The following is a 15198-nucleotide window of genomic DNA, read 5'->3' as shown; positions in this document are numbered from 1 at the left end:
ATTAAATGCATGAATAATAATATTATGTATTATTATTTATTAATGCGGCCTAGCTATTCCCAATAACCAACAATCATCACTACGTCAGTTTAATCCATGGACAGGGCCGGTGAGAGGGTGGGGCAAAGAATCCTCAGCCCCGGGGCTGAGACTTTTGCGAGGAGGGGAGACGTTGTCAAAAACGTATGTAGGCACAGCCTAAATAAGTATAATACATATGTGAAAGGGTCCGGAATCGATCAGTCCCAGGCCCCACCAAAATTCTCGCCGGTTCTGTGGTTTAATTTACAACCATTTACCATACATTACCTACTAAAGAACAATTGTTTATACCACAAGCAATATAATATTATATAGTATATACCTAGTGAATAGTTCGTATTCAAGTATAGAATATAAATATGGGTATGAGCATATAGCCGCGCATTGGCGTGCGAAGACTTCACAGGGGATACGGTATTTCAAAATATCTCAATTTTTAACTCTCTTAAAAAAGACACAAATCAACATTTTTTTTAAATTAATTTTCACAAAATTACAAAATAATAGTCAATATGTATACAAATAAAATTATAATTTTAACTTTAAAATGTATTACTATTTATTAATTAATATAAATTTAATTTACTTGATATTTTAGTATAGTTTTAATCTTCAGTCAAAAGGCTATACATTCTGAAACTCATTAATATGACCAGTGGCGTATTTACGGGGGGGGGGGGGGTTCGGGTTCAAACCCACCTCCCTCAGAACAAAAAAAAAAGTTACTCAATGTTAAATAAATATTTTATTACAGGTTTTCTAATAATTTAACGATGTAGATAGACATAGACTGTCTATATAACTATCTAAGACAGATTAGTTGGGTTATTTTGGTGTGGAGTATCTTAGTTGTAATTTGTGATATCCAGATGGGGTTCTTAAAATTTGAAAACATCCCTAGAAATTATTGAAAATACGCCACTGAATATGATAATATATAAGCTTAACAGTCAACTGATATCTGTTTATATAAACTGTATCTAACTTATATAGGAAGTAAATAACAAAAATCCAGCTGGCCCATTGACCCCATAGACAGCTGCAGAGGATGCTATGACATAGCTGGCATTCCTCCTGACCACAGCAATAGAAAGGTATTATAGTGTATTACCTAGCTTAATAGCTTATACTTTACATTTCCCTACACATATTTATAATCAGTTAATTAATGATTTATACATTAAGATTATGTATATATATATATATGTTTAAGAATTGATAATATATAGTGTATTATATAATCAAAGGTTTAAGTAATTAAAACTAACCACAATATAATAAGGATTTTTTCATATTGTATTCTTGTTCAGAGTTTTGACTAAGTATTACAATTATAATATAGAAAGGTTTTCATTCAAATAAATCGATACCTGTTACCTTTATATATTATATACAACTATTAAATTATATATAAATATATATATAATATGTCATACTTTATACATTAATTTAACAACGATAATTATTAAGCACGTGTTATATAAGAATGTATATGAGTAAATATGTATAAATGCCTGTATAATATAATATGGCAATGACATTTAATCTCTTTTCTTTGATAATGATTGTCAAGCATTCTGTATTTATGAAAAATAAATTATAAAAATAGTTATTAGTACCTAAACTAATAAACAACGATGAGTTTGACCATTGAAGAGTGACAATTATTTAATATATAGGTACCGGTAATATATTATATTATTATACTATTATTTATAACTTGAATATAATAAATAATGTAATAATAAGTACACGTTTTTTATTTTTAATGTAGGTAACTACTTATAGATTATCATATTCATAAAAATTAGTAATTTTATTTATATACCTAATTATTTAAATTAGAAAATTTATAGCTCAAAAATATAAAAATTTTCACCATATTATAATTATTTTTAAATATCAATATAATGTAAGTATGTAATATAATATTTACTATTTACAAAATGATCTTCAGTTACCAAAAGTATGCTCAATGCTCATAAATTAGTTGAAAAAACTACGCAAACTACTGATGGACTGTTGAAGTATGAAATAAGTAGAATAAAGTACCAACTATAAAGTGTACATCTTTACTTTTAAGTTGTAATAATTTTATATTGGTAGCTTTAATGAAAAAAAAAAAAACTATAGAGAAATATTTTTTTTTTGTATAGGAGAAGGTATATTATCTTGAATCTTGATTCTTGAGGGTTCCAAACGGTACCTATTACCATTGATTATAAATACTATTCTAGTACATTTATAAATTATAATCAATGCTATTTCTGTATTATTTTCTTCTTAAAATACAAGTACCTATTCGTTTGTTTAAACTTTATTGTAGTGTATTAATTTCTGCTTCACAACTTGAACTTAGAATAAATTAAGCATTTAAGGTAGATACATCGACGTAAATAGGGATGCTATAATCATTTCCCATAGACGTTTTTAAATCTTCTATACAGTTTACTATATTGAGTCCCTTCTAGTTCAAATCCTTACATAAAAAACTTTCACTTGTTAAATGTTTAAAATTAATAATAATTATTAACATATTTATAATAATAATAATTTAATGCACCGTGTAGTTTATGTAAGAGCAAGATTGTGAAAATAATCAAATTTCATGTCATATGGTACCAGGATTTATTTTAAAACGACTGAAACAGATTCAACGATCTGGCTATATTTATATCGCTAATACAGTGACGCTCATGACTGTGCAGGGGAGTATGTGAAGTTTTTCCTCCTATGATCATGGTTTCTATTAAACTTTGAATTCCTTGGATCCTAACCTAGCTATCCGATATATTTATTTATCGAAAGGGATGTTGGTGGAGTTTAAAAGGTACAACATAAGTATTACTACCTATATTAGATGGTCACGATTTGTCGATAAATAGGGGCAAAAGAAGACTGATATTACAGATCATATTGTATTGGGTCATTATGGAATGTGTAGAACGTCGGTACTTAATATGCTTAAAAAAAATAAGCACCTATTTCGTATTTTAGTCTACCATAAAATATAATAATAATATTCACTATATAAACTATATAAACTATAAAACTATATAAAGCCTATAAATAATCTAATGCTACCTACTACCATGACAAAATAGATTTAAAATAGATTTTGTCATGCCTACTAGGTACCAATTGTACACTAACAACTAGCTAGTGCCCAGCAATGAGCAAATTAACATAACTATTGATTATAGAATAGGCTATTCAATATAATCAATGACATAGCATATAATTATTAATAACAATCATGTCACCTTATGAACTAATAGAATGGTTATTACTCATTGTTTTATCTTCGTGAAAATAAGGTTTTCGCTTTCACTTTTTTGGCGTTAGAACTGATCACGATTTTATGGATAGAAATAAAAAACCGTGCGTAAGTTGGAATAGTTGGATCTACGATAATTTACTGTCGTGATCGGATCTAATGCCCTATAATAGCCAAGTGCCCGGTTCATCGCATTTATTCCTCCACGAAACGAAATTAATTTTAAATTATCATGTTTTTACATTTTTTTAATTTTATCAATATTTATTATCACTGAGGTCGGCACAAAAACGATCAGAACGCGTTATCGGCTTCTACTACCGAGTACCGGAGTTCGGGAGTTCGCATCATAGATTAACGGAATACAATAATACATTCAACATTGCGCTCGCTCATGTATTTAATAATATAAATTATAAATGGCGCGGCGTTACGATTCAACTGTCACTGTCACGACTTACGAGTCTATTTGTGAATGATATATAAAAAAGAATATTGTTTTAAATACGAAAGACGTGCGATTCTCAAAACCGTACTTAGAGGAACTGAACGGACATAACTAATATTTGTCAAAGGTAAAAAAAACTAATTTTAGTTATACATAATAATGTACGACGTGCGATGACCGGATGACGGCAGCTGTCAAAGTGTCACCTATAAAAAGCCAGCTACATTTTTTTTTAACGAATTCGCTTATTCAATGACTATTATATCATTCATGTATTTTATTTAGGATTTATCGAGTAATTTATTCATTGTCCATTTGTCCTACGTTTAAATTACCCATCTCGGTGTTAATTCGAACAATAATATTCCCTGAATTCATTTTTAGTCAAATCTTAGGGACTCGTTATTAATAACGGACAGTACTATTGTTTGTTTTAGCAGTGTGATACAAAATTGACGTTAATTATAGTTAGTATACTCAATTGCGAATATTTTAAAATACGCGTCCTATCAACCTACACATTTTTATTTTAAATATTTTTAGACAACGGTAAACAGTTGTTGAATGTTGACTGATAGTCTGCTTTTTGGTTTAAATGGTTTTGTATAGTTTAGTTGTACGTTGAATAATGATAATAGTTAATAAGCTTATTAGTTTTTACCCTATTTGATTAAGAAATTATTAACATTGTATAATTGCTATATATATATTTTTTTTTAGTGCTTATTGATATTTAATTAAGAAAATATTTACATTTTAAAATGAACACACCGTTTGAAATGGAAAAATGTCCTTGGGATCAGAGTACTTATGTTGGACGATGGCATTATTATTTTTGGGTAACAAACCCTATGCTATGTTTAAAAACGGATCAAGAACTTGAAAAAGCCAAGTCTTTACGTTCATCCTATCTGTGAGAAAAAATAATAGTACTAGTATAATATATGACTTATGAGACATTTTAAAACTTAATTGAATACAAAAATGTTTCACATTTTTACAGAAATGGTACACTTCCACCTGGTACAACTACTGAACAATTGTTAGCCGCCAAACAGATTTATGAAAGTTCATTTCACCCTGATACTGGACAAAAACAAAATGTATTTGGTCGAATGTGCTTTCAAGTCCCTGGGGGTATGGCGATTACTGGAGCGATGTTGTCTTTTTATAAGTAAGCTATTATTAAAAATATGTAATATACAAGAATTAATATTTATTTTACTTTGTTACTTAACAAGGACTGTACCAGCTGTAGTGTTTTGGCAATGGATTAATCAGTCATTCAATGCTTTGGTCAACTATACCAATCGAAATGCTAACTCTCCCCTTAGTCAAACTCAAATGGCCACTGCTTACTGTTCAGCAACCATTGCTGCTTGTGTGACATCCATAAAATTCAAACAATACCTAACCAACAATGCTTCACCTTTTTTTCAAGTAAACTGACAATGATTTATCTAGTCATAGTAATTTTCCTAATTTGATCAATATTTTAGAGATATGTTCCATTTGCCGCGGTTGCAGCTGCAAATTGTGTGAACATACCATTGATGCGCCAGACTGAATTATTGAAAGGTGTAGATGTTTATGATGCCGATAAAAATAGAGTTGGCTGTTCAAAAGTAACTTATTGCACTCTAAATTAATATTATTTTTACTTATTAATTATTATCAAGACATAATTTTAAATTATTGGTTGATTTTAGTTAGCTGCTGCTAAAGGAATATCCCAAGTAATAGTATCAAGAATTGTTATGTGTGCACCTGGAATGGGTAATTGAAAAAAGAACAGTTATAATTTTTGAATTGTGTATTTAAGTGTATCTCAACTTTATTTGTAGTATTGTTACCTGTTATAATGGAAAAACTTGAAAACAAAAGTACATGGTTTAAGCGTAATACCTGGATCCATGCTCCATTCCAAACACTTGCTGTTGGTTGTTTGTAAGTGTCATATTTTAATATTAAAAAGATCTATATAAACTTATTATTTATCAATTTTTTCTGGTAATTATATATAATGAAACATGAAAATTTTATGGAATATTGTATTTTTATTTTTAGTTTGATTGGTATGGTGCCAACTGCATGTGCCCTGTTTCCTCAGTTCAGGTATGTGATAAAAAGTAATTTTTGTAATTTATGTTTAAACATTTTTTTGTATTTTAGTTCCATTAAATTAAGTACTTTGGAGAAATTTGAGAATGCTGCATACTGTGACATTGTGAACAACTGTAAGAATCCACCTGCTGTTGTGTACTGCAATAAAGGACTTTAACATTACAATCTCATTTACTGATAGTGTCTTTAAAAATGTACTCATTAGATTTACCTATTTATTGTGAAATAATTTTTAAAAAACCAATATTTAACTAGGGTGCACATAATCACTAAAGACAATTACAGGAAACTGATATATGGCTTGCTAGAACTTTTGATAATACTGGGTAGTTGAAAAGTACATATTATGTCAGCATTACATATTATATTTTGTTTTTACTGACATTTGTTTGCATAATAATCGTCCAATTAATATTTTCTTTTTTTTGATACAATGTTAATTTTGATATACATTTTTCTGTTTTACCTATATGTTTTTAAAAATCAAATGTAATAACTAATTTATATGTATCAAGTGCTTCCAACGTAGTATTTTAAATTTATAAATTAAGTAAATTTGATGAAAAAAAAGTGTAAGCTGTAAGTTATAACATGATCATTACTTATTAGAATCAAGTGAATGTCATAGCTTAGAAAAATAGTCGATAATTATTGTAATTTATTTCTATACACATATTTATAAATATTAAAGATCTGATTGTTTTGTTTACTATTATTTTTACTTATGAACCCAATCAATATATCTAAATCTTTTTATTTGTATAATAATAAGCTTTAAACATCACTATTTAACTGAATGTTCCAATAGTAGTAGTTATTATATGATGAATTATTTAAATAAGCAACATACTTGTAACATTTAGTGATTACATACTTATATTCAATAAAAAAAAGTTGATATATTATCATTACTCTTTTGTTTTAAAATTTTCTTTTTGTTAAGAGAGCGCCTTGCGAGTATGTAGCAAAATATCTAAGTTGACTGTGTTTTATTTAGTGAATTTTTGATATATATACCCGTTATGAGTGTTTTAAAATGTTACTGTTAAAAACTTTTACTTGTTTAAAAATTAAAATATCAAGAATGAAGTTATAAAAGAACATCGACAATAGGTCAATTCAACATAAATATGCTGTAATGCTATTGTAAGGCAATCATTGTGTTTGTGGTGTCAACATTTCTAAGATGATCTAAAGAGCATTTATGTATACTGTTGTGTTTAGTATCCACCTAATGATATTCATTAAATTCTTTTATTAATAAACTTATTATTTCCACAACTACGGTTGTAGCTTGTAAACACAATAGTCAACAGACCGTTATTCTAGTGTTTCACCATAATGGTTAATACTAGGTAATTACTAAATAATTCAATAATCACTATAGTCTATTTATTTAGCAGTTAGAGTCATGATATATTTTTATAATATTATCCTAATTCGTAGTTAGTGTCGATTATTATTATAAAATTAATATTATGAATTATTGTAGGGAGTAGGGGACCTTGGTTTATAATATTATTATCTAAACAATTTAATATATTTTTTTGTTGAATAATGACTATTATTGCTATTATTAAGTAAGGAACACACCCGGTCAGACCGGCAAACGCCGCAGATGATAAGACAGAATAGTTTGTGTCACGGTTGTAGATAGAAATTCTATAATTCTAAATTCTATCTACAACCGTGGTTTGCGTGTTGTGAAAACATCTCGTGATAAGAAATGAAAAAATAAACGAGCTACAGTACATCTGTGCGTCCGAAATCAATTGAAAATGATGCGACTTTCTATACTCGACGACGATAGAACCCATAAAACGATGTCCTTACTCCTTTGAAATCGTTGAATTATGGGCAAAATAAATAAGTACGCTGCGTGACATACAATTATAATTTATCATCATTTTAAAATTACACAAAATAAATGATTTGCTATTCCTTATATGGTAATCCTGGTCGACTCGGTACAGTTATCTTTGTAATAATAATAATAATATACTTATCATTAGCTTCGAACGTATCAGGTTTCTGTAGTCTTCGAGAATAAAATAGTTACACATTTACATTTTACACACTAAAATACCTTACAAACAACTACAGTCCCGCCGTCTTTTTTATATTATTACCGTGTGTTTTCATTTTCACGTATTAGGTAGATCCGTAATAGTCGTTTCACCCTAAATCGGTATTAACTCATCATTTAGTGATTTATTATTTATTAGTGCTTTATTTTTACCTACTACAGTATAATTCTACACTATGTCTTATTCTAACAGTGAGTCACCGTCGGAATCGATAGATTTTTGGTATTGAGCGACCAAAAAATAATTTTATTATTTGATTACAGAGTATATTTACTCAACACTACCACGCACTCAACGAGGGCAGCCGATTGTGTTGGGTGGTGATCCTAAGGGAAAAAATTTTCTTTACACAAACGGTAACAGTGTCATTATACGTGACATTGAGGTGAGGCTCTATATTTTGTTTGTTGTCAATAAACAGTTGATTAATTTTTGTTTGTTTTGTTTATTTTTTGTCAAGAACCCTGCAATATCAGATGTTTACACTGAACACTCCTGTGCTGTAAATGTCGCCAAGTATTCCCCTAGTGGATTTTACATTGCATCTGGTGGTATGAGATCAAATAAAATTAAACAAATAAAATATTCGACTAATATAATATTATAATTAAAGATCAATCAGGAAAAGTAAGGATTTGGGATACTGTGAATAAAGAACACATACTTAAAAATGAGTTCCATCCTTTTGGGGGACCAATTAAAGACATTTCTTGGTCTCCAGACAATCAAAGAATGGTGGTTGTTGGTGAAGGACGAGAGAGGTACATTGAATCATTTAGATTTTTATGTAGTATTTATTCAAATACATCATTATAATTTTATAGATTTGGTCATGTATTTATGTCAGAAACTGGTACTTCAGTCGGTGAAATAACAGGCCAGTCTAAACCAATTAATTCATGTGATTTCCGTCCTAGTCGTCCTTTTAGAATAGTGACCGGTAGTGAAGACAATACAATTGGTGTTTTTGAAGGTCCTCCATTTAAGTTCAAGATGACCAAACAAGTAAATTTTATATATGATTAATTCAATTTATTTTATTTTATTTGAATAAGTTAGACTGCCTAACTCTTTAACTTTTTATATTATAGGAACACTCAAGATTTGTGCAGGCAGTACGTTTTTCACCAAATGGTAATTTCTTCGCATCAGCAGGTTTTGATGGTAAAGTTTTCTTGTATGAAGGTACTAATGCTGATCTTGTCGCTGAAATTGGTAGTCCAGCACATAAAGGAGGAGTTTATGGAGTAATTATCAACACTTAAAAATATATATATATATATAATTAACTTTAATTTTTAATGTAATATTAAAAATATTAGGTTGCTTGGAGTGCTGATAGTACACGTCTATTAACATCTTCTGGTGATAAGACTTGTAAGCTGTGGGACGTAGAAACAAAATCTGTTGTTAGTGAATTTGTGATAGGAAATCAAGTAGAAGATCAACAGGTTTGTAATTTTTTTATTAGATTATTTATTAAGATAATAATTTTTATGTATTTTAATAGGTTTCTTGTTTGTGGCAAGGAAATTATTTATTAACCGTCTCTCTTAATGGCTTTATTACTTACCTAGATGTCAACAATCCTGAGAAACCCCTACGAGTCATTAAGGTAATTAACATTTTTCAAAAGTATTGTTCTCTAAAGATAAAAGTTGAGGATATTGAATTATTTTGATATAAATTGAAATTGCTTTTAAAATAATAAATTTATACTGGTTCTAAAAGTATATTTTTTTTCTTAAATATTCAGATTTAAAATAAATGTCATTTGAGAATATTAAATAATAACCATTTTACTCATTTATTGAATGTAATTCATATTCAAGTAGTATTGTGCTAAAATAATTTTATTTTAATGGAAATACTTTTGATTTAATAGAGAAAAGTAAAAATAAAATTAGCACTTTAAAATGTCTATTAATTAAATATTATGATAGAAGATATAATGAATATCAAAAATATTTGATTTAGGAGAAAATAAATATAATAAATACACTTATCATGTTTAGGGTCATAATAAACCAATTACGGTATTGGCACTGAGCCCAGATCGTAGTACTATATATACTGGCTCTCACGATGGCTATATTACAAATTGGAATGCTGCAAACGGTAAATATTGAATATTGATTATTATATACCATTTTAAAGTATTGATTACAAAATATGGTTAAAAAGTTCTATTTTTTTATTTCTTCCAGTTAAGAAAAATATAATAATTGTTAATTACTGTTAAATACAATTAGGTGAAAATGACAGAATAAAAGGCGTAGGTCATGGAAATCAAATTAATGGAATGAAACTGGATAATGAATACTTATATACATGTGGAATTGATGACAGTCTTAGGCAAGTTGATATTAAATCCAATTCATACACAGATTTGCAAGTCAAACTAAATGCTCAACCAAGGGGAATGGATTTCAACAGTAATGTGATTGTCACGGCTACGATTAAAGAGGTTATACAGAACATATTTAATGAGAAAAATAATAGTACTTCTAATATGAAAATTTTATATGTTAGATAATAGTATTGAAAAACGAAAAAAAAGTATTTAATTTACCCGTGGACTATGAACCTTCGTCTGTAGCTGTTAGTCCAGATGCTGGTTTTGTTGCGGTTGGAGGAGCTTTGGATAATAAAGTAAGTATGCATAACAACTTAAAATTGCATACATTACACACAATGGTGATCATGGTTTAATCGATAAGTAATTCTAGGTACATGTATACAAGATTAATGATTCCACTTATAGTTTGGAATTTGTCGCGGAGTGTGATCACTTAGGACCAATTACAGACTGTTCATTTTCACCTGATGGAGAGTACTTGGTAGCAAGTGATGCGAACAGAAAAGTCATTTTATACAAAGTACCCGAATTCAATGTAAGTAAAATTAACACTTTAATTCTGGAACAAATGCTATATTATTTATTTTGATTTATTATTTACTTTACAATTGGATAGTCGGTAAGATATATAATATAATATAATTTTTTAATTGACCGTCATTAATTTTGTATCTTTTTTTTTTTCTTTTAGTTGGCTCATAAGCAAGATTGGGGTTTCCATAACGCACGTGTTAACAGTGTAGCCTGGTCACCAAATTCTAAACAAGTAGCCAGTGGAAGTTTGGACACCACTATTATTGTATGGAGTGTTACTTCACCAAATAAACATACAATAATAAAAAGTTAATATCAAAGCTTTTAGTTCAAATCAAGTTGTGTTGTTGTTAAATAAGATAATGTATATATATATTTTTTTTTATTATAGATGCTCATCCACAAAGTCAAATTACACGTGTTCTGTGGTTGGATGATGAAACTATAGTTTCGGTCGGACAAGACTGCAATACAAAAATCTGGAATGTTACTCCCATTTAATCCGGTACTACAAGTTTAAATATATTATATATATCTATTTGACTATTTATTTTTATTTATTTATTTTAGAGTTATAAATTAACCAATAGATTTATATTTTTTTAATGAAATAAAATCCAAAAATGGAAAAATTGCACTCACAGATAAATGGTGTCCTATTATTATTAAATAACAATTAGGTTTATGGTTTTGCCAATATAGATTTCAATCAATGAAAAGTATATTTTATTTATTTATTTTTACAGAAGTGTTTATTATTATTAACCATTTTATTATTTTATAGTTTTCTAATTTCTCTCAATACTTTAATATGTATTTTGCATTTATATTTTTCTAATGTGTAATAAATAATAAAATAATAACTACTCTGAAATAATGTTTTATTTTTTGTTATTATTAATTATATGATAATATAATGTATGAAAATTTCCTTTGTGATTTATCATGAATTATTAATTCAATGTTCAAAAATAATGTTATGTAATTACAAATTTACAATGTCTCATCAAGTATTTGGTATAAACAACTAAAATTTCTTTCCAAACTTTCAATTACTTCGATTGGTTTTTGCATTAGTTTTTGTCTATGATCCTTTGGTGGTTTTGGCATTAGGTGTTCCAAGCATGGTAATGGTTCATTAAAAAAATAAGGATGAAGTAATGCCTGTAAATTGTTTTAAATATTATATTAGTATTAATAAATTATCAATTTGTCATATTTAATGATACATTCATTTTTTTATGTTTTTAAATTCCTTCTATGGTTTATATTATAACGGTTTTAATATGAAAAAATTACTAGAAAGTACCTCGTACGCGTTCAATCTTTTATCTGCATTGTATAAAATTAATTTTCCCACTAGATCAGTTAATAATTCATCAGTATCAGGCAACAAAACATTTATTGGTACTGGATCACACTTCGTGAACTTCAATTTATTGTAATCTGGCATTTCATTTCTATTTGGCCAAGTTTCATCAGTTGGAGTCCCTAAATTATGCACTACGATGGCAATCTGTTCCATATCAGAATCTCCCTAAAATTGTAATAATATTTTATGTTACGTGAACAGCCAGTTTAAAAATTATACCCGAGATACACAACTACACAAGTTAAAAATGAAATATTTCCTATGAACATTATTTTACTAGGTATACAGTGAAAACTATTGAAAAAATGCATGGGTATCTCGAAGAATCGAGAAGGCATTGGATTCATAGGAACTCCGTTAGGTACTGACTCAAGATAAATAGTAACTGCGTCACTGTAGTTTGAAATGTTAGAGAAAAAACAAACGAATCATCTAACCGCGAACAAAGGAGTTTTCATTTGCATTTCTGCTAAAATGCAACCGACCGACCACATGTCAATTGACTGATCGTAGTGGACAGAGCCGAACAAGAGTTCTGGAGCACGGTATCGGCGCGTTGCCACTTGGCCTGTGTAACATCGGTCGCGTCCGTTACGCTGTTCATTCGCGTCATCGTTGTCCGCAGTTGCGTTTGTCAATAGCAGGCGGCTCAAGCTGAAATCCGCTATTTTTAAAACGCCTTCGGAACTTATTAACAAATTTTCCGGTTTCAGGTCCTAATAAAAACAGACGACGAGATCTTAAAATGAATTGTATAGTGAACAGACGCGTGCACAAAACAAACCGTAAATGAAATCTAGGAACAAGAACCGACTAACTAATCTAAGCAAATTATTTAGGTATATTAATCAAATAATTAATTTTTAAGTAGATAATTAGGTCATGTATGATAATCTTACAAGGTTTTATTTTGTAATCCAAAATAAATTATAAAAATAAACTAAAAATAATACAGCTAGGCACCTATATCTACAAGTGAATGACTAAAAACAAGTTACATTTTATGGTATGCAATTCAGTATAAATCTCAATAAACTAAGACACACGCGCCTACGCAAAATATTGAAATACTTAGATTGTTGACGGTTTTATTTAAAAAAATATATTGAATTAGTTTTTTAAACAATACTTAAATATGATTTTAACTGCAAAACGTTAAATAAAATACCCTGCAATAATATATATATATATATATATATATATATACTCGTATATACTATATAGGTATACATAATCTTGAATCTCAAATAGACAGTTGTTGGCATTTTGCTTAAGATATTCCTTGAAAACTTTTCTAAAGTTAAGATATTAACTTTTACCTATATAAAATACTTTTAGTCTCACATATTTATCTCAACTCTTATTCCGTTTCTGGCATTATTCGGTATTATTCATATTTCAATGTTATAGATTTAGAATTTAATTATTTCAAAATGGAAACTTTTACCTCTAATCAGTCAAATAAAAATAATTATTAATATTGTTATTTGTTACGAAGGATTATACATATATATGTATGTAAATATGTGATTAAAAATACTGAGAAAATGTGCCTTATTATTCGGTGACTTTTTTCTCACCCTGTGCATGATTTTCGTGTGTGCATGTGCATTACACCGGCGAGGAGCATACGCGCGTAAGTTTTCAGATGGGAATCGTCGAGCAATACATTGTCATCGTACAACATCTCTGGCAAGCCAGACGCCACGAACTCTAGTACCAAATAGAAACTGAAACTGTGACAGAAATGATCCAACAGCTTTACGACCTGAAAGACGGCAAACAGTTTAGATGCTTATTGTATTATGCTTTATCTAAAGCATATTGACACATAGACGGAGATTATTAGATTAAGAAGAACTGACTTTAATGGGAGGGTAACAAATATAGACACCTTAATCTTATTTACCCACATAAGTACATAACATAGTATAATAGCAGTATATACTATAAGATATAATATGTATTTACAACCCCATACGGTCGGCCATACTCCATAATAGATACCAGCTAATAGGTAGTATATTTATCAATGTTTCAAATAAGTATTTTTGATTTCCTTTTTATAAATTATAGTTGCACATTTATTATACAACAATAAACAATAAAACATCTTACTAAAGAATAATCAAAGTATTAAACAAATCAAATTCAATTTATAGGCAAATAATAAACAATTTTTCTAATATTTTAATTTATAAGCTATAAAATTATAAGTAAAATAGCCACGACAAAAGCAAAATTATTTAAAAAAATCAATCACAGCTTCACCAATCTCCATCTAGGACAATCAACTATTTGCTAGTTTTTAATATGTATAACAGACGTAATCGGAATCCAGCGCTTTCAGTGATTCGATTTCGCGTAGCAAGTTCTTTGACGCTTTGTCCGATGAACGTACGCACTTAATGGCGACTATTTTACCAGTAGACCGTTCCATGGCTTGAACCACTTGTCCATGTGTTCCTTCCCCAATTCGTTCCAAGATTTTGTAATTTTCCATTTATCATGAATATAATTTAGAAGCAACTATGGAATAGAGTAAGAGAATTTAATAATTAAAAAGTACAAGTTTTATTATGGCTGCAATGTATACTGCATCAATGATGTGTTTAATTGGGTTGTCATGGCAACATGTCAATAATGCAACAACCGGCAACCATAATACTGACGTTTTAATTTTCATTAAGGTAATGTGTAATTGAACAATTTACATATTTTTAACAAAAGTGTCTAAGCTTAAACATCCAACAGGCAATCCCATAAAATTATAGAACACTATTGTTATTTGATATGCTCACTCAAGATATCAATAAGATTTCGAGGCAAGTCGTCATCATCTAATTTTTGAATATAGAAAGACTGCAAAGTTAACTAAATTTATTGTACCTACCTGACTTGGTATACCTATTGAAAATTGAAGTAAATGTATTTATGTATCACATTGGTGAAAAT

At 28.7% G+C, this 15198-nt stretch overlaps 3 protein-coding genes across 4 annotated transcripts; 2 read left to right on the top strand and 1 right to left on the bottom strand.

Annotated features, from left to right (window-relative positions):
• The first annotated feature begins 3623 nt into the window (after positions 1-3623).
• Positions 3624-6802, top strand: LOC114122962 (sideroflexin-2). The gene is made up of 9 exons (XM_027985776.2): positions 3624-3894; positions 4488-4680; positions 4771-4941; positions 5009-5207; positions 5267-5392; positions 5477-5543; positions 5612-5714; positions 5835-5882; positions 5940-6802. The coding sequence occupies exons 2-9, from the start codon at positions 4529-4531 to the stop codon at positions 6046-6048; spliced, it is 975 nt and encodes a 324-aa protein (XP_027841577.1). The 5' UTR covers positions 3624-3894; positions 4488-4528; the 3' UTR covers positions 6049-6802.
• Positions 6803-7905: 1103 nt separating this feature from the next.
• LOC114122951 (actin-interacting protein 1) lies at positions 7906-11748 on the top strand. Of its 2 annotated transcripts, XM_050199006.1 has the most exons (15): positions 7906-8169; positions 8242-8363; positions 8439-8529; positions 8592-8739; positions 8803-8983; positions 9070-9225; positions 9301-9429; positions 9489-9593; positions 9994-10096; positions 10231-10445; positions 10511-10630; positions 10708-10872; positions 11029-11179; positions 11263-11376; positions 11442-11748. In XM_050199006.1, the coding sequence occupies exons 1-14, from the start codon at positions 8154-8156 to the stop codon at positions 11370-11372; spliced, it is 1812 nt and encodes a 603-aa protein (XP_050054963.1). In that variant the 5' UTR covers positions 7906-8153; the 3' UTR covers positions 11373-11376; positions 11442-11748. The 2 variants fall into 2 exon arrangements, with proteins under 2 accessions (XP_050054963.1, XP_027841566.1); XM_027985765.2 differs by having other exon boundaries at positions 7907-8169; positions 11263-11748.
• Positions 11749-11860: 112 nt separating this feature from the next.
• LOC114122979 (cyclin-dependent kinase 20-like) lies at positions 11861-14885 on the bottom strand. Its single transcript, XM_027985803.2, is given in 6 exon segments — positions 11861-12035; positions 12181-12408; positions 12681-12959; positions 13824-13843; positions 13846-14011; positions 14570-14885. Coding segments are annotated over 6 exon segments (1041 nt in total). The 5' UTR covers positions 14747-14885; the 3' UTR covers positions 11861-11864.
• Between the last annotated feature and the right edge of the window lie 313 nt (positions 14886-15198).

Source organism: Aphis gossypii, chromosome 2 (genome assembly GCF_020184175.1).
Source record: "Aphis gossypii isolate Hap1 chromosome 2, ASM2018417v2, whole genome shotgun sequence".
Classification (NCBI taxonomy): domain Eukaryota; kingdom Metazoa; phylum Arthropoda; class Insecta; order Hemiptera; family Aphididae; genus Aphis; species Aphis gossypii.
The sequence above is the reverse complement of the archived record's forward strand: the minus strand, read 5'-3'. Positions and strand labels throughout refer to the sequence as shown.

Excerpts from the sequence above, each read along its gene's own strand:
- LOC114122962 (XM_027985776.2), top strand. The coding sequence starts at position 4,529 with ATGAACACACCGTTTGAAATGGAAAAATGTCCTTGGGATCAGAGTACT. Across the intron at positions 5,393-5,476 it reads ATAGAGTTGGCTGTTCAAAA|TTAGCTGCTGCTAAAGGAAT; the intron begins GTAACTTATTGC and ends GGTTGATTTTAG. Across the intron at positions 5,715-5,834 it reads ACACTTGCTGTTGGTTGTTT|TTTGATTGGTATGGTGCCAA; the intron begins GTAAGTGTCATA and ends TTTTATTTTTAG.
- LOC114122951 (XM_050199006.1), top strand. Across the intron at positions 10,631-10,707 it reads GAGGAGCTTTGGATAATAAA|GTACATGTATACAAGATTAA; the intron begins GTAAGTATGCAT and ends AAGTAATTCTAG. Across the intron at positions 10,873-11,028 it reads ACAAAGTACCCGAATTCAAT|TTGGCTCATAAGCAAGATTG; the intron begins GTAAGTAAAATT and ends TTTTTCTTTTAG.